This window comes from Indicator indicator, chromosome 12 (assembly GCF_027791375.1).
Source record: "Indicator indicator isolate 239-I01 chromosome 12, UM_Iind_1.1, whole genome shotgun sequence".
NCBI classification, from domain to species: domain Eukaryota; kingdom Metazoa; phylum Chordata; class Aves; order Piciformes; family Indicatoridae; genus Indicator; species Indicator indicator.
In genome coordinates this window covers 765,554-783,998 of record NC_072021.1, presented here as the reverse complement: position 1 = coordinate 783,998, position 18,445 = coordinate 765,554, and the positions used below count along the sequence as shown (strand labels likewise).

General features: G+C 38.5%; 1 protein-coding gene across 37 annotated transcripts in view; it reads right to left on the bottom strand.

The window, feature by feature from the left end:
• RIMS2 (regulating synaptic membrane exocytosis 2) overlaps window positions 1–18,445 on the bottom strand; it is a 387,973-nt gene that overhangs the window by 95,342 nt on the left and 274,186 nt on the right. For 22 of the 37 annotated variants that reach the window (XM_054385548.1, XM_054385557.1, XM_054385543.1 and 19 more), the window contains 2 exons: window positions 13,879–14,058; window positions 12,640–12,749 (listed from right to left, as the gene is read on the bottom strand). In XM_054385548.1, the coding sequence (XP_054241523.1) occupies window positions 12,640–12,749; window positions 13,879–14,058 (290 nt within the window). Of the gene's footprint in view, window positions 1–6,846; window positions 6,892–8,455; window positions 8,510–11,774; window positions 11,808–12,639; window positions 12,750–13,878; window positions 14,059–15,591; window positions 15,664–18,101; window positions 18,177–18,445 lie in introns of all 37 variants that reach the window. The other 15 variants (XM_054385562.1, XM_054385550.1, XM_054385573.1 and 12 more) reach the window with 5 other exon arrangements.

Below are 18,445 nucleotides of genomic sequence, written 5' to 3'. Positions count from 1 at the left end.
ATCCAGATTTTTCCCATCAGTATAAAAGAAGAGTCTTTAGATGTAGTTATTTCATTAGATGCAGCTCTTGCACCTGCCCCCTGGACTCTGCTCTCCACAGTGAATTATGTAGCCAGGCTCTCCCAGCTAGATGTCAGGATGAGACACGGTTGTGTGCTGTTCCCTCCTGGGAATGACACTGCCTTGTGCTGTCTGGGACAGGTGGGTGCAGCTAGTGTTAAATACAGTCTCAGCAATTCCCATCTTTTCATTCAAATATTCAATATCAAAGGTATCCAACCATAGACATCATGTATTGTAAGAACAGTTGCATATTCCCAGCTCTTCTGAATTTCTAAACATGCCAACGTAGCAACAGAAGTGTTGCAGCTGGACAGGAGTGATGCAGCAAACTGCAGAGTACAACATGATGCAGCAAAATACCAGATGCTAATGATGAGCACTTTTCTTAGGCAAATACTATGCCACTCTCTTTTCTCTGTACTACAGACAGTGATAACCATTGTCACAATTACCCTTTGCTTGAAACATTTTTATATACTTTCTCTTTTAAATGAATATTACTTCATGTATTTATTAAATGCACTCAACTTTTACACTCTCTTCAGATTTCTGAGAACTAATTTTTATCAGTGCCTTTCTAGTTTTAGACTTTTAATTAGGCTATCATGAAGGCTTGACTTTGTCATTAGGACATACTTAATTTAGTCATCTTTTCCTGCAAATGAAAAAAAATCCTCAGAACTTCCTTCTAGTTTTGATTTTATAGATGAATCCTCAGAAAGCAATTATGCTTTTAATGCATAGTGACAACTACTGTAAAAATGAGTCAGAAGTCGATTTGGCTACTGCTTCTTAATCACAAAGTAGCACAATACCAAACCATCAGAACTGTGGGATAAACCGTGGTGTTTTGAACCAGATACTCAAGACATTTAACTCATGTAATAATAATAATAATAATAAACCCACAAACAAATAAATTTTAAAAAATCCCCAAACAAATAACAACGCCTCTCGAGAGTTCAGATGGAGAGAAATATTCTTGGCTGTGTTAAGTCTTTACTAGGGGAAAACAAATGGCTTCAAGACCTGATACACAAATTGTCCCAGATGTACTACATTGTATCTGGAAGGAATCCAGCACCACCTTACACCACTGGTGTGATTCTAATGGCATTAAAGCCAGATCCAGTTGACATAAATCAGCAATGTAAGCTTTATGCCAGACTGCTGCTGCTCCTACATCAGAGATATCTTCAGATGCCTCAATAAAAGAGCACTGATGTTCCCTTACCCTGCTGTAACAGGAACTAGACCTGTCCAGGATTTGAAGACAAATGACAAAGTCTTTTTCTGACAAATTTAGAGCTATGTCTTTCCAGGCAACATTCTACAGCAAATTTGAGGACACTACGTTTTAGCTGCTTCTTTTGACACAGGAACAGCTGACCTACATTTTTTCCCTCCATACACTTGAAAAATCTTTTAAAGAATGATTCCATACATGACAGCTAAAGGCATTCATCTGAGAAGTGACAATCTGTGTTCCCTCCAAACAGTAAGATGAAGTTATCCTAAATGCTGGTAAATTGTGGCTAGGGTAAAGGCAGGCACAGCACCTCTCCTTTGTGTGTTTTATGAGCCAGGCAAACAGCATGCACACACACACACACACCCCTCCCTCCACTGCTTTCACCTGAAAGTGGTTTGTAGGTTTGTGCCAAATCAACAAACAAATGCTGGGATGTGTTAGTAACATTTCAAAATAAACAAATTGTTGTTCACAAATCACAGGCAAGTACTCAGAGTATCACTTGGAGAGCTCACAGCCTACTTTGAGCTGAAATGTCCAAGTAGCAGTTTGCCACTTTTATAAATACAATAGTGTTGTAAAACATGAAGAAAGATCAAACAAACTTAAATGCACCAGGTAAGTCACTTACTGGTACATTATATATCTGTATATTCCTATTTAGTAAAGTGTATTTAAATATCACAAAGTAAACATATATATTTTTAAGCCAGTACCAAAGCTTTTTGTCTGTGCTGTTTAGGGCAGGGGGAGGATCTGTTTGGATTTGTATTTTCCTTTTTTTTTTCCTCTAAATTTGGCAGTTTTGCTCCCTCTTCTGGTTATATGCCTGAAACATGTTAGAAACAAATATAATCCAGCTGGCCTGCTAGCCTGTTACCAATGGGATGTTCTGGATATCTCAGAACAGCTCTGCTGAGTCATCTGTTTGGATAAGTAGGGCAGATTTATGCTGGCAGGACTGATTTAAGGTGAGAGAAGGGGTGCACAGAGTCTGTGCAGGAGACAAAAACACCACATAAAAACATCACATAAAACCACTATTGATGTTTCTGTAGGCTCCTGAGGCACAAGTAGTAGGAAACTGGGGATCCAGCATCCTTATTCTGCTCACATCCCTTTCCCCTAACATCCATGCCCAGAAACCCCAGGATTTTCAGGCAGACCCAGAAGAGCTCTCCTCATACTTCTATGAAAGGTAAACACAAAGAAAGCCAAATATCTCCTAAGGATTAATGCATTTAAATGAGGCAAATCACAAGTAACGGCCAACATAAATGTGCAGCAAAATGCACGCTTCTGCTCTGCACCCCTCTCCCACAGTCTCTGCTCAGTTTGCACTCCCATTCCCTGGCTGTCAGCACATGCTCTGTGCTCGCAAGGAAACGTGAGCAGCCTACAAACTCACCCTGCAGAATGCAGGATGTAAGGTTTAGCTTGGCACAGGCTTTCTTTTTTTCCTAGGATATTTATTTTTCACTGGAAAAGGTGCAATCTTATAGCAAGGCTTCAAATATTTTCTGTATAGAAAGGTAATTTATTATTATATGACCATACATCTCTCTCTCTTACACACACAAAAAACCTCTGCAAGCAGTCACAGGTGTTCTACCCTTTTAAACTTTTATGACGTGTCTAAAACATTACAAAATCATTCAGTTCTAAAAATGCTTCTGAAAGTAAGCCAGTAGTTTTAAGCACTAATGCCAACCAATAAAGAAAGGACAGTAAGTGGCTTATGGAAAGATGGAACATAACAGATTTGATTCTTCTTCACAAAGCTGTAGATTCTTCACAATAGCAGTTGCTACTAATTAACACACAAGTTTCTTATTGCTCAAAATTGCAAGCAAATTTTACATGCATCTATCTTTACATGCAAATTGCTGTGCACAGCAGAACACCTGTGCTGTTTTTCTGCATTACTTATAAAATGTTATCTGTGAGAAGCAGATGAAGTCAGATTTTAATGTATGAGCCTTAGAAATTGTACTTTACATTGCAGTGTAGTTTTGAAAGATGCCACCTTTCATCATCACAAGCCCTATGAGGAGAGGCTGAGGGAGCTGGGACTGTTTAGCCTGGAGAAGAGGAGGCTCAGGGGAGACCTCATTGCTGTCTACAACTACCTGAAGGGAGGTTGTAGCCAGGAGGGGTTTGGTCTCTTCTCCCAGGCAACCAGCACCAGAACAAGAGGACACAGTCTCAAGCTGCGCCAGGGGAGGTTTAGGCTGGAGGTGAGGAGAAAGTTCTTCACAGAAAGAGAGATTGGCCATTGGAATGTGCTGCCCAGGGAGGTGGTGGAGTCACCATCCCTGGAGGTGCTCAAGAGGGGATTGGACGTGGCACTTGGTGCCATGGTTTAGATAGTCATGAGGTTTAGGGTGACAGGTTGGACTCGGTGATCATGATGATCTTTGAGGTCTCTTCCAACCTTCTTGATTCTATGATTCTATGATTCTATGATCTTGTATAAATAAGTCGAATTTGAAGCTAGTTATGGACTAGTCAGTAGTTAGACTCTTTCCCATCTGGTTAACTGTTAGATTTAGAGCTAAATTCATAAAATAATCACCTATATCATAAGGAATTTCAGCAGTAAAAAAAGCAGATGTATACACTGCAGCTGCAAGTCAGTTAAGCAGGTCCCTCTGTCAGCACTCTTCTTTCTCTGGGCTCCATTTATTCTGCCTACTTTGCACTTAAACTCTTTAGATTGTGTCTAAACTGTGCAGCCAGTCTGGGTTACAGCACAAATTCATGTTCTTCAGCCTGGAGAATTTGCAATGGGCACTTTACTTCTACTCTTTTATGCTGTTCTGTTGTGGTTTTATTTTCCCCAGCATGTAGATTTCAGTTATGTTGCTGTCTATGAGCACCACAGTCTCAACAGGTCTACACCTTACTTGAAACTTACTTTGCTTCAAGTAGAATTTAATCAAAATTTATTACTCTAAGTACTTAAAGCATAAGAATATGTTAAGTGTTCTCACAGCACACATAAAATACATATTCAGTATCATTTTTCATGAAAAATTCAGACTGTCATGGTCTCTTGGAGAAGTCTGGAGTAGGTGGGCCAGGGGAATATCAAAAGCACACAAGAGATGCACAGCTGTCGTTTTAGGTCAGGCAAAGTGTAGGCCACCTTTCCAGGAATCATAGATTGTCTTAAATGAAAGAAGGTTCTCAGATCAGTCAGCAGGATGAGAGCTCCCTCTGGCATGGCAGCCACGTGCTTGCTTCTCCAAACAGCAGATGTATACACTGCAGCTGCAAGTCAATTAAGGAGGTCCCTCTGTCAGCACACTTCTTTCTCTGGGCTCCCTTTATTCTGCCTACTTTGCACTTAAACTCTTTAGATTGTGTCTAAACTGTGCAGCCAGTCTGGGTTACAGCACACTTGCAATTCTAGCTCCTCAGGCAACCAGACTGCTCAAAAGGAGTGGTGGGGCTCCTATGCATGCAGAATGCACAGAAAGGGGAGGAGTATAGACTCTATATAGAGACAGCCTCCAGACACTTCTAAGCTTGGGAGATGAGAACTGGAGAGCATCCCCCATTCCCATAAAATAAACAAAGCTGTTGTGTAATTATGTAAAATATTCTAACAACCAAGGCAACTGATAACCTGAAGGGCTTAAAGTTTTGCTTTGGTAACTATACCATCCTCTATGTATCCTAGATTAAGACAGAAAAGACAGTAAAGGACAGAATTACCCAGAGCCTTTTCTTGCCGAGTCAAATGATCAAAAGGTGTCATACAAAATGCATGAAAGAGAAACACAAAAGGCCTGAGGAAAAATTGGCAATAAATAATTGAAATAAAATTTTGGGCACAGACCATTCTCTTGGAGTAAAGGAGCTCTGCAGAAGAAACTTCTAAAACATGAAATGGACATCCTAGAGAAACCAATCAATATGTGAAAACAAACTGTCCTAGCTACAGCTTGGTAGGATTTACTGTGCAAATAATACATTTCTGTAGTTAGTTATACAAAATATTGGCTTTGTGAAAGGAATTGATGATAAATTGAGAACTAAAACAGCTTTAGTCTGACTCAGTAACTGATTTGTCTACCTCAAGGAAGTGGCAAAAGCCTCCAACTTTCCCAGTATTGGAATCTGGATTGTAAAGGCATCTGAACTCTCTATTAACTACTATGCATTAGAGGTATAGGAGCAGACTTCCAGCATCCAAATTCACTCAGGACCATGGTGGCACAGCCATGCGTTTATTCTGCAGGACTGCTGACATGGTGCCCTTTGCAAAGGGATCTCATTCAGCCTGTCTAATACCAAATAATAAGTGGCATATTAAAAAATGTGTGGTTTTCCCTGCAACACAATGAATTAACACAGGAAAAACTGAATCCCTGCTCTCCTGATATCTGCATTTCCTCTGCTAAGTTACTCTAGGGAATAGAAAGCCTGTAACACTACAATAGGGGCTACTCCCTATGTGGGCACCTGGTAGAGATGGAAATGTAAATATCCAAATTTTAATAAAGCCAAGGCACTATCTTGATGATATTTCATTTACTAGCAGAAGATATTGATGAGGGAAAGCCTAAATGTAACATGGCCTTAGAAGCACCATGGAAAAATAATAACAGACTTCTTCTTCATTACCATAACAATTTTGAAGCATGAGCTCAAATAAACCTTCAAAGTAAACTGTGTTTGTTCATGACAACATTCCTATTCTATTTTTAGATAAGAAAGCTAAATCCATGTGATAACATTTCAGTGCTTTATATTAAGTTTCTACAACATTTGAAACAGGAAGGAATATTGAAGATGAAAAAGAAGTAGACAATAGAGATGACTGCTAATAACAGGAGCCTTGCTCTACCACCACATCCTAATTAAAATGGTCCAGCTCTCCAGCAAAAATGTACCAAACTTGTCAAATACATAATAAAGTGATGTAAAAATATACAGACCTGGTAAAAAGTTGTTTTAGTGTGGTGGGCTGGAATTCCCCTCCCACAATAACAACTCCAGACTAGTGGAAGACAATGCAGATAATAGACAGGGACGTGTCTAAGGGTCATGGTTTGGCACTAGACTTGGCAAAGGTAGGAATGGTTGGACTTGGTCTTAGAAGTCTTTTCCAATTGAAACTAATCTGTGATTCTATTCTATGAATACTGCTGATGTCTGCAAACTGCACTCTCTGTCTTAGGGCAAGGCAGACTGGGAACTCCTAAAAGAGCAAAAGTACAGATACCCTCCCACTAGTTCTAGACAGGCAACACAGTCACATATCTAGGGGGTGTAAACTGCATTTTCAGTAACACACTTAACTATAGAAAAAAAAATAAACTGGAGCTCTTGAATCCAGAAAAAGGCTTTAAACCCACAGCTGGAAACAATTATTGTAAGTGTGAGAAACAAAGCAATACATTAAAACTGGACACACACAAAGCTACTGATTTTGAACTAGCAAAGCTAAGCACCACACACATGCAGCAAAAGATAAGTGGAATTTCTCAAGCACTCACAATTCACTAGCAATAGCAACTTGCCTTTTCGCCCATTAACTGGTGGGGTTTGGTGTTTCTCCTCATAATCTTTACAAAATTAAATACAGACAATGATGATTAGCAATTAGAACAGCTACTGTGATGAAACAACGAGACTGCAGCACACACAAACGAGGCTACAGCACGTCCATGCACTACGTTTGCTGTCACAAAACACACAGTGACCATGTCAGGAAACACAACAGCAAACAATGCACACACAGAGACAAGACTGTAACACAAGCAAGACAAATGTAGACTACTGTAAGGAAAAATGGGAAGGCAATGATCTTAAAGGAAGCTTTTGACACTTAAATGAAAAATACAATCAAAAAAGTAAGAGTGATCCTGCTTTCCAGCTCCCAGATCTTGATGACTCTAGCATCTGGATTGCTGAATGAGAAATGATCCCTATCACAGGAATTATCCCTGTTTTTATTTTAAGAAGAAAATAGTGATCTCTACTTTCTGGTCTTAAATAGCAATAAGAGCAGGGTCTAGTGCGTGGGATTCCAAACCAGCTGTGATTCAAGCCCTTACACCTTTAAGCAGGGATGGCATTTTAGGCATACTTATGTCTAGCTGGTAATTTCTCCTGCCAGCCAACACCAAATGTGTTTCTTGTTCAGCCTGACATTTTTTTGGGCCACCCTTCTGCAGCACTCAATTCCCTTCACATAACTGCAGCAATACTGTCAGTGCATTATTCTTCTCTGGGCTTCATTCTGTAGACCTTGAGGCATATGCTGCACTGCTTACCTTTAGGCAGCTAAGTTTAGCATTGCTCTAGCCTCAAATATTTGTAACCAGAAACACTCATCTGGGCTACACTTCCAACATCCACCACAGTTAAATATTGTCACAGACACTTATCAACAGGGCCAACAGAATGCCCTATTGGCAGTGCATGTAAATGCACATTTATGCTCTTATGATTCTTCCTTTGAGAAAGAAACAAGAGCAGAAAAATGATGCCTGAAAAAAAGATCTCTGCATGTCCCTGAAAAAAAGATCTCTGCATGTCTTTGAACTTGTACAGTGTGTGTGTTTTCTGAAACTAGAAAGCAAAGTTGTATCTTTTAATCACAGGGTGTTGGAGTTGAAAAAATATTTGCATCTGTTTGATTTGATCATCACAACATCAGCTGCCCTTCTCTACCAGCTGAACTGTCTTCCAAGCAGGATGAGGGACATAATACAAAATAGTCCAACTATTTCCATGTCATGCAGTTCTCTACTGTTTTTATTGAGCATCATCAGTCTGCCTACACAAACTAGAAAAAATAAGGTCATGGTGTCATAATGTTTACTTCAATCAATGCAGACACCCAGATCTGCTAAGACATAGTGACAGACTCCTTTCATAAAGAAGGACTTTAAAAAATAAATTAAAATTTAAAAAGCTGGGTTTTTGTAGGTTGAACTATTAGAAGCATTCATAAAGTGATGAAAAACCTATGCTACATGAATTTGCCTTGGTCATACATAAAATGATATCATTACTGTCTGGACTTTGATTTTTAATGTTATTTACAAGCTGGTTGGTAAAGCTTCCCTACATGTTCAGGGGAAAATGTTTCTAAAGGAGATAGGCATTTGTGGTCAGACAGACCTGCCTTGACCTCTGACTCCTGAACTCCAGTATGTTTGTTTTCTTCATCTCCTGCTGCATTTGTACAAGCAAGATACAAAGGGTGAGGGGGGGGGAAGACAAAAACATGCACACTTTGTTACAAACTGCTCAGATAAATATCAAACAAAAGACATGATAACATACAAACCCTCACTCTGTGGCATATTTTGTCAACGAATTAAAGATTAAATAAATCCTTGTGTTATTTTTCATTAATACCTCTGGTTTACTCCAGTGAGATCCTTCTGTAAGTAATGATAGTTATATGCAGCCCTTAACGTCCCTTGTTGTCAATTTCTTATTAAATTATTGTAGCACTGGAAAGCAGACAAGAAGTACTAAAACAGAGAAGGCAGATGTATATTAGTAGATAACTGCCTTACAAGCATCTTCTGCTTGATTTTGCTTTAGTTTATGAAGAAATAAAAGGCCAAGCCTTTCTACTCAAAAAGCATAGCTAAATTATCACCCCCCTGGTCCGGGGGAGCTGACTGTAGTTGTAGACCCCTTATAACACATTGCCATTGGGTGAGGAATGAAGGCATGAACCTCACTGCCATATAGCAACAAGATTCCAGAAATGCAGAGAGCAGAGAATCTCAGAAGTCTTCTCTGAAGTCCTTCATTATAGCATTGTAGAATCCCTAGCATTACAGTCTTAGATTGTCCTTAACAGCAGATGTCCCAGAAGCCCTTAATAGACAAAGCAGCTGACAGAAGTCCTGAGCTTATCCCTAGCAGCATCCCTACACCAAGGCCCTAGCCAGAAACAGCTGACTGAAGGAGAACACTAGAGTATATCCCTATCAGCATCCTTAGACCTAAGCCCTTGCCAAATCCCTAACCAAACTCCCTAGAGAAGCCCTAACCCCCACCCCCCACCCCCAATCTACCTTATAGCTCAAAGTGGCTGCTTTTTAATACTCTTTGTTATCAATTGCATAACCAGTAAAATCAAACCCCATGTATAAGCTGAAATCTTTTCCCAATAAGAGGTGCCAGCATGTCAAGGAGATGGCTTCTGCAGCATATTCCAAGGTGCCAATGTGAGGATGTTGTTCCTGGCACCCACGGAATGTTATTGTTTTGCTCTACACAGCATGCTAATGAATTGGTCAGCTAAGGAATCCTGCACTCTGCATGCAGCCAGCTACTCACAGCTTGATTTCTGAAAAACAGACTTCTCTGGCTATTTCAGAATTCTGAGATAAACTATTCTGGGGAAACCTAGATGTCCTGGAGCAAAAGCCTGCAACCACATAATACAGCTCATTGAACAAAACCTCCCCCAAATCAATGTCTTTTAATTTTGATGCTAATCTGGAAAGCAGTTACCCACAGTAGTTGATGCCTTCCCTTCCAGTTCTAGTCATACAGGCATAAGCACACCATAGTCCACATGATACAGAGTGCTGCATCAGGGAAAAAAGAAAAAATCTCTCCTTAACTGCAAATCACTCCATTATTTCTACTGAAGTCCATGTATTTCTTCTACTTTTTAAGCAATGTTATGCTGTTTCAATCCTGTAGCAAACAGATCATTCAAATTTGACTAAACAAGACTAGAGTGGGAGTGACAAATACAGAAGTTTTACTTTTCTCTTTTACAAAACATCCAATTCCTTTTTGTCTGTAATGGATCTTTCACTAATTCTTCTCTTCAGTGTGATTTGAATTTCAGCTGGTCAACAATAAAAGCCTTGAATTCAAAATACAGAAATGTCAGCCTTCCCAGCATGTTTCCTCTCTCACTAAGTATATGCAGAGCTACTCTGTCACAACGACATTTTCCAGTATGGTCACATAGCCTTTCCAGCAAGCTTGGTAATCTGCTGTTCTTGTAAAGCATTATTCCTTTAAAGCAAAATTATTATTCTCCTTAAAGAAAAGGATTAGAAAATCTTAAAGGATAGGAAAAACTTTGAATTAGAACTGTATTGCTATTAGAATATGAGGGTTTGATTCATGACAGAAAATTACATACAATTCCTTGAATGCTGTATCTATGTATTATGTTTTCAACCTTTACCACCTTTATACACGTAAAATTCACCATGAAATGCGTCTGCTTACTGTATCTTGAGTCACTGATGATATTTTGACTGCATATTAAAGCTCTAATATCTGTGGATTTGGCAAGTTTCTATTGCCCAGATTACTCAAAAGACTACTTTAGGCAGAGGTACAGGAGAATATTACTCAGTCTTCCAGTACAAACAAGTAGAATTTCTCAAATCCCAACAGTACTTACCAGAGCAAACAATTCTACCTCTCCTACAAAAAATAATTATTTTATTGTATTTATTCTATTTTCCCCTATGGAACCTAAGATGTAAATAAGAGTGATCCCCTCTCTTATCAAACACAGGAGAAACAGGCCGTGCTTCACACCTGCTGCTCTACAGAGCTCACAGTCTAAATAGATATACTAAGCAAAGAACAGGGAAGAGTGGTGAAACATAAAAGCATATACAGCAATGACAGCAAACATCATGTGCTCAGATGTGCTTCTTTCCTGGCATATCTAGACTGATAGAGGCATTTCACAACACTCAAGATGACAGAGAAACGAATATTCTAAGGGGATGATCTGAGAAAAGGGTTCTCTTGTCATGAAGCTTTGCTTCCAGAATGGAAATAAACACTGCAAACACTAAATTAAAAAGTCTGATTGAGACAGATATGTTAATACTACATACAGACCCTCAGTGGTATAACAAAGGACTGCAATTGATATCTTGTGGCTCGCTATTAAGCAAATTAAATGGTTTTAATGGTATACAATATAAGGGGATTTAATTTTAAGCAGAAGTATTTTAACTTTTTAAAAGGCTATCATAACTGAATTAAATTTTTCTCCTGTGTTATTTGAAAACCACCTAGCAATTCAGCAGCTGTGTAACATAACATACATGCCTTAATGGCTAACATTAAACGTGCCAAATAGCCTCAAATGTTTAAAAATTTCAATATGTGCCTGGACTGCTAATCCTGAAATGATACATAGGTATGTAGGCTAACTGAAGTACTCTTATTTCTTCAGTGGAAATCCAGGACATGTCTAGGTACTTTCCTGATGTTTAGACAGTATTATTTACAGTCTTTTTTTTTTGTGTGTGTGTGTAGAATTCTGCACCATTTATCAGCCAGAGGTCTGAATGCTAAAAAGACTAAATACTTATGACAATACTGACTATGAGCAATGGAGTAACATCAATTGCAGTTGGGTTTCTTTTTCCCTACACAGCCCCTGAAAAAGGCTTTCAGGTGAAAAACAAACCCTCCTTTATGTACAGACCTTCATAAGATTCTATCTCCTTGTCTCCATTGTCTACGGAAAGTAACAAAAACATAACAAACAAACAAAAGGGAACCAAACACAGGGGTTAAAAACAACAGAAGTTTTATAAAAGATATAATATACAAGTTACAAAGGATTTAAAAACCAAACAAAAAAAAGGATTGTATATGGCCATTTAGACTGATTTTGCAGAGCACCTCTCTCAGATGTGGAAGGGTGAAAATGTATTTCATATTAAAATTTTGTTTCTAGATCTCTGTTTCTAAACATTTTGGAAAATGTCTTCATTGACCAGTACTTTTATAAGACATTAAGGATCAGCACAATTCAGTACCAGTAAAACATGAATCATTAAGTATCTTACTGACTGAATATTTTAATGATTATTACTTCTCTTCTTGCTCTCCCTGTTTCGAGATGCAGAGGTTTTATATTAGCAATCTGTTATGCATGCCAGGTGAACCCACAAGTGATTAGCTATGCTCCTGACCCCCCCCAATAAAGCCGGATTTTATCACTCAACAGTACACAAAAATCATTTCCTGTGCCTGTTGGAAGTCAACGACAAAAGATCTATTGAGTTTAAAAGGACCAGGATTGTGCTAGTAGTTAGTCCATCTTGGTTCATGTATATTGCACTCTTGATGGTTATTGTGCAGCTGATGTTCAATTCAATCAAGAGTCTAATAGATATTAAAACATGATACAAGATACAATACAAAATACTTTACTATTAAACCCTAATTCTGCACACAAGAACTAAAGAGATTTCAACTGCAATACAAAAAGAAAAAAATAAGAAATGTAATCTACCTTCATGAGCAGTTTTGCCAGGTCAGTAAGGAGAAAAACATACACTTACTTCTCTCCAGTGTGCCCTTGGGTGGGAGCTGTGGTAACTGCCTGCCCCTTCGCCCTACTACTGGAGTGCTTGATGGACTTGTCTGAACAGAGCCGGTTCGAGGATGTGACCTATGAGACACACATTAAAACAAATCACAGCAGTTAAGTGACAAATTCATTCTCAAACACCATCCAGAACTGATAACATGACTGAGCAGGCTTTAGATCATTTGGGACCCTTGTAGTCCCCCCAATGAAACTATCTCTTTTCCAAAAGAGGCAGGTTAAAAAGAGAAATCTCTCTGTGAAAAAGAAAAGGAAGCCAAAGTTGAGGCTGAACATCTGTAGGATGCTTGTTTGCACAGTCAAGCCAGATATTGTATTGTGTGTATATTCATGTGCATATGGATATAATATCCACATACACAGGAAATTATTCACAAGTCAAATTCAACGATCTTTACTCAGCTGGTATTTGATTAAATTACCATTGAGTGGCAAAGAGATGACAGAGATTTGTCTAAACAAAGCAACAAACTGAGAAAAGACACTCATATTTGACTCTAACTCTCACTGGGGATTTGATGTTACTAACTAACTTTCAGAAAAATGAAAGAATGTATTTTGCAGCTCTGAAATAAGGAGAGACTTTACTGAACATCAGCTAGACCAAAATCATTTTCTTGTTTATTTTAGCTAAGAGTAATGCATAGAAATCTTTCAAATATCAATCAGTAAAGTATAGCACTCAAACAGGAACAGTACAGACTATGGCACAGTAAAATGTTGTCAGAGAAAGTGGTGGTTAAAATGGTAATTAATAGACAAAGTTAGCACAGTCCATTTAAAGAAACTTTTTTTTGTATATATATAAAAATATATAAAAAAATAGTTTCATTTGATGTTGTTATGATGGTTGCTCCATAAGCGATGTCTGATGAGCACAAACAATTTCTCATACTGCAAGAGAAGAATATGATAATTATGAGTTGCTTTAGGTGGGAAACCACCCAGGATTCCTGATAGATGAGAAATCACAAACAAATGTACTTAAACACTGTCAGCAAACACTTTGCAAAGGCAGCCACACTATTATATCCAGAGCAGAATATAACAGTGTGTTGGTGCTGAAAGGGTTAGTATCTATTGCTACTGGTGATCGGCTAAGGATGAGGCGATACCAATTAGCTACTAGGAAAATAAAATGGTGAGCTGGTGGGGCAGAAGGGGATTAGTCTGATTGATTTGTCTGTTTCACCTCGGTAAGGCAGGTGAAGGAGGGGCAGATCTTCCAGTCATTAATGAAGGCATCGACCTGATGAGGTTTGAGTCAGGACGCTCTGTGGATCGGGAGCGGGAGCTGGTCCGCTCTAGCATAGGACGTTGCTCTGTTGATCTGGATCTTTGATATGGCTGTCTAGCTGCTGCTTCACAATTCCTGTAATGTTAGTCAGAAAGCAGCTCAGTTGACCTGTGGCTTTTCTATTAATTATAAAATATGCTGCATGACACTGGATTGGAGCAAATCATGCTGTTATGTTCGGCTTGGAAGCAGGGGTAATTCTTCTGAGTTTGTTCCTTAATAACATACATTTTTTTTTTATACACATGTATGATTTGGCTTGCTCCATACTCTTGATAAATGGGCTGAAATGTTTCCAATGTCTCAGTAATGACTATCCATGCAATAGTCTGTTTCCTGACAATTTCTGGGTAAAAAAATATTGTTATTTTGTTAATTAATACATCGACCTTGGCAGAACAGAATAGATGACATAATACTAAGTCTCAATAAAGCTAAGAACTCATTTAATTGTGCAGTTTAATTGAGCATTTTCACTCACACACCTAGATTTTTCCAGATTGCATTATCTTTAGAGGTAGTGCTCTTAATCCAGATGTTATAATTACTATGTAGCAGTGTTTACTATTATTAGAGTCAGGATATCTGTCAAAATATAGGTTAGGCTATAGTGATGGATTCATGTATATAGCTCAGAATATAGCCAGATGAAAATCTACGTCATTAGTACTTGCAGAGGTTCCACCAACTAGACAAAGTTTGGTTTCTAATAAAAAAAGAACCCTTCTAGCCCAAAGCCTAAAGAACTGTGCCAAAACAGCAGTGGAAAAGGTTAGCATTAGAGTTGCAATGGAGAGAAATTAGGCTGAGTAGAAGAAAATTTATTGATCAAGCATTCCGGTCTTTTACTATCTTAGGCAATTAATTATGCCATTGCTTCCAGAAATTAATCAAGTGTCACCTTTTTTTCACAGTGTAATTGGTCTGTTTGCAAGGAGTGATACTTGCTATCACTATCCTAAAACACATAAAATCAAAGAAACTTTAAAAGTGAAATCCATGCCCTGGTGGTATTACTTATTATGATGGGAACACTTATTAAATTGACACTCCTCCAGCTCTCCTTGAGTAACTGAACAGCTGTAGAATACAAATGGGGAACATGTACGCTTCAGGACTTTTCCTTGAGCAAAGTCATGCATTTCACAATGAAATCAGTTAATACAAAGAGTGATTGGATGGTGATTAAGTGTAACAAGAAGCCAATTTTTAATTAGCATCAAAAAAAAAAAAAAAAAGAGAGAGGCATACCGCAGCCTCATTATGAAGGTTCTTATGTTATTAACAGCATTTTACTTCTAAGACTCATATTGAGAGAGCATGTAAGTTGTCTCTGGGGTGACTAGCTTTGCTGAAAGGATTGATAGAAGATTCATTAAAATGAATGTCTCTTCAGGCCTTCCATGAGGTAATAATTGGACTCCCAGAGCATACAAAGGAATTGCCACAGACAGGTTCAGAATAATACCATTCACCACGAACCTACATCTAGGAGCTCCTAACAAGCAAACACACCACAGTGAGACACGTAACGGCAATTGTAAGCAGAGGCACTAAAGATTAGAGGAAAAGTACAACGAGCCTGGCACAAAACCACAACAAAATTACCTCACTTCTTCTTCTACCAGTTCTGTTTCTGACTGGGAAGCTTCATCAGCAAAAACATCCACTGTCTCGCTTCTTTTACATCGTGAATAGACAAAGAAACACAACCTTAGCTTTGATAGGAATGTTGCTTACTTTAGGTAACTGTTTAAGAGAGGTTTCAGTGCTATGGAAGGTCAGAAAAATACCAACCATCAGCACGGTGGTCAAAAAAAAATTATCATTGGAATGAATTCTTAGACTAGAAGAACAAATTCCAATTAAAAAAAAAATGTACTTGTGAAGTCAACAAAACTACAAAAGAGAATATGACCAGAGTCCAGACAACCCACCCCTACCTTGTTTACCTACATATTTAAGAAACTCTGTGAGCCCACAGAGACTTTCTCTTTTGAGTTTGTCACAAGGAGAGAGCTAGAACCACCCCTGTGAGTGGGGGACTGCAGGAGCACACCAGAGGTATCTTTCCAGTCTCTACTTCTCTCTCCTTCCAGCAGCCAGTATGACATGCAGAACAGGTGAGTAGCAGCCACATGATTCCCAAGCACTTCATGAGAAGCTAAGCCTCCTTTACTTGTTACTCCTAAGGCCTCATTCTCTTTAGCTAGAGTATGAGAAGTATTTTTTCAGAACGTTCGAGATCTGAGCCATTCCCTGTATTAGAAAGCAGGGAGGCGTTACCATTAGGATCAATACTAATGGCTTAGGGGGCAGCTTCTGTATTCTGCAGAGCATTGTGTAGCCACTGCAGCTAATCACTACAGATAAAGGCTTCAGAAATTTCATATTCAAGGTAGTTAATATAGATACTCAGTTTGCCACAATCCACAGGTGACATTTACTTCAAGTGGAAAAACAAATCAAGAGCTGCCATAAGTAAAGGAGAACATGAATTTGGATGGTGAACCTTTGGCTTTTAGGTAAAGCCTTGGCACCATTCTTGTTTTATAGACTGAAGGACTTGAAGACTAAGTTCAATCCAGAGGTGAAACCGGGTTGTTGTCCTCAAGCTACATGCTGTGACCTCTCAGTACCCCCAGCAGCAAATGAAGGACTATGTAAGCACACTGACAGCCTTCCACTTGAAAACTTCAGTGTGCAGTTTTAGGTCAAACACATATAAAGAACAACTCAAGACAGTTTTACTGACTGTTCTCTGTCCTCATGGTTTTTTGTCCTTTAAGCAGTAGTCACCTGTGCTATATGATTGAGTTCTTTGGACACAAACTGTTCCTTTTATAACCTGCTTGGGCTGGGAAGCTCCTCGCTTTCCATAGCACACTCATCACTATCATGATTCAGCCACAAAGCATGAAGAGGGACTTTTTAAAAGACCTCGTGAATAAAAAACAGAAGTTCAGAACTTTTCAGATATTCTTCAGGGTTTATGCTCCCCAGTTATGCTGGTGAAAATTTCTTCTTCCCTCATGATAATTCATATCATATGAATGAATGATTTTTAAAGAGGGAAATAGCCTAAGATAAAAGTATTCAGCGTCCAAATATTACTGTAATGTTTATCTTTGCTATCAGACTTTTCACTATAAAAAACACAGTTCAATAGATGTCAGGGAATGACTTCCTCCACTTGTATTTCTTATCATAGTATCCTTCTACTTTTTCCTAAGGAAAATATGTATGGTAGGTGGCCTGTTCCCCTGTCAAAGCTAACAAGATTTGTGAGCCTGCAACTCTCCCATGCACTGAGGAAAGAGTACAGCACTTTTTGCTTCTCAGCCAAGCAACTCTGAAACCATTTGAGCTCTCTTTAAGTCACCAGGCAGAAAGCTCTGTGTTTACTTACAATCTAATTTAATATTCAAACACATTACAAAAATTAAGAATTAGCAACTCATACTATTTAGGTACCATTGTAAACACTAGTAACTACAGTATCTAACAAAAGGTGCTACACATCTTGGTTTAACTACTGATTTATCTGTATTGTTCTGTATTCATATTCTGGATATTTCAAAAGCTCCTCTTTTCCCAATGCAGAAAAAAACCCAAACCAAACCCCAATTTTTAATTTTTCAGATTTGTTACTTTTCTTTGGAAGTAAAAAAGAGAATTTTTGACAAGTGAATACAATCATTGACCTAAACTTATGTGGGGACAAAAAAAAAAAAAAAGCATCTTAAAAAAGATGAACATTTTTTAACAGCAAGCCATCATAACAGCTTGTAACACAAATAAAAGTCATTTCCCCCCCCCCCAAAAAAAAAATAACAGGAGTTAAAATAAATTCATTTGGATGCCAATGTTAAATTCTTTTGCTGTGTACAAGACTGAAAAATAGCAAGATCATGCCAATCACAGTTTGAGGACTAAGTACTTGTAACAAAAAACTGAAGAAATAAGAATAGATTTGCTGTAGGATTACAGCAACTACAGTTCAGCTCCCAATGCACCTTCTTGCATCTAGAAGCACTGAGCACAGAACAAGGAAAATACAGGGATACATTTCCTACTGCTCATCATTTCAAACTGCAGCTAACACACAACAGTAATACCTGTCAGTGTCTGTGGATGGCTGCTGGATTTCAATCCTTGGACATGTTATTCTTCTACTAGCTATAGGAACTTTGCTGTTTAGTCACAGACACAAGATCCTCTGTTAGCACAACACAAATAAGCATGTCTACAAACAAGTGAGATCTCTAGCACCAAGCAAAATTCAGTATTGCAATGGAAAGTGGGGAAATGGGAAAGAGCAGCATACTGCCAATCATCGAGATAAACTCCTGACTGGATATCTCCCCAAATCCCTCATCTATACCTACAAAGAAACTTAATATACAATGACATGCTGCTATAGTTTTTAAAAGCCAGAAATGTAATGCTCTTGGGTATTCTC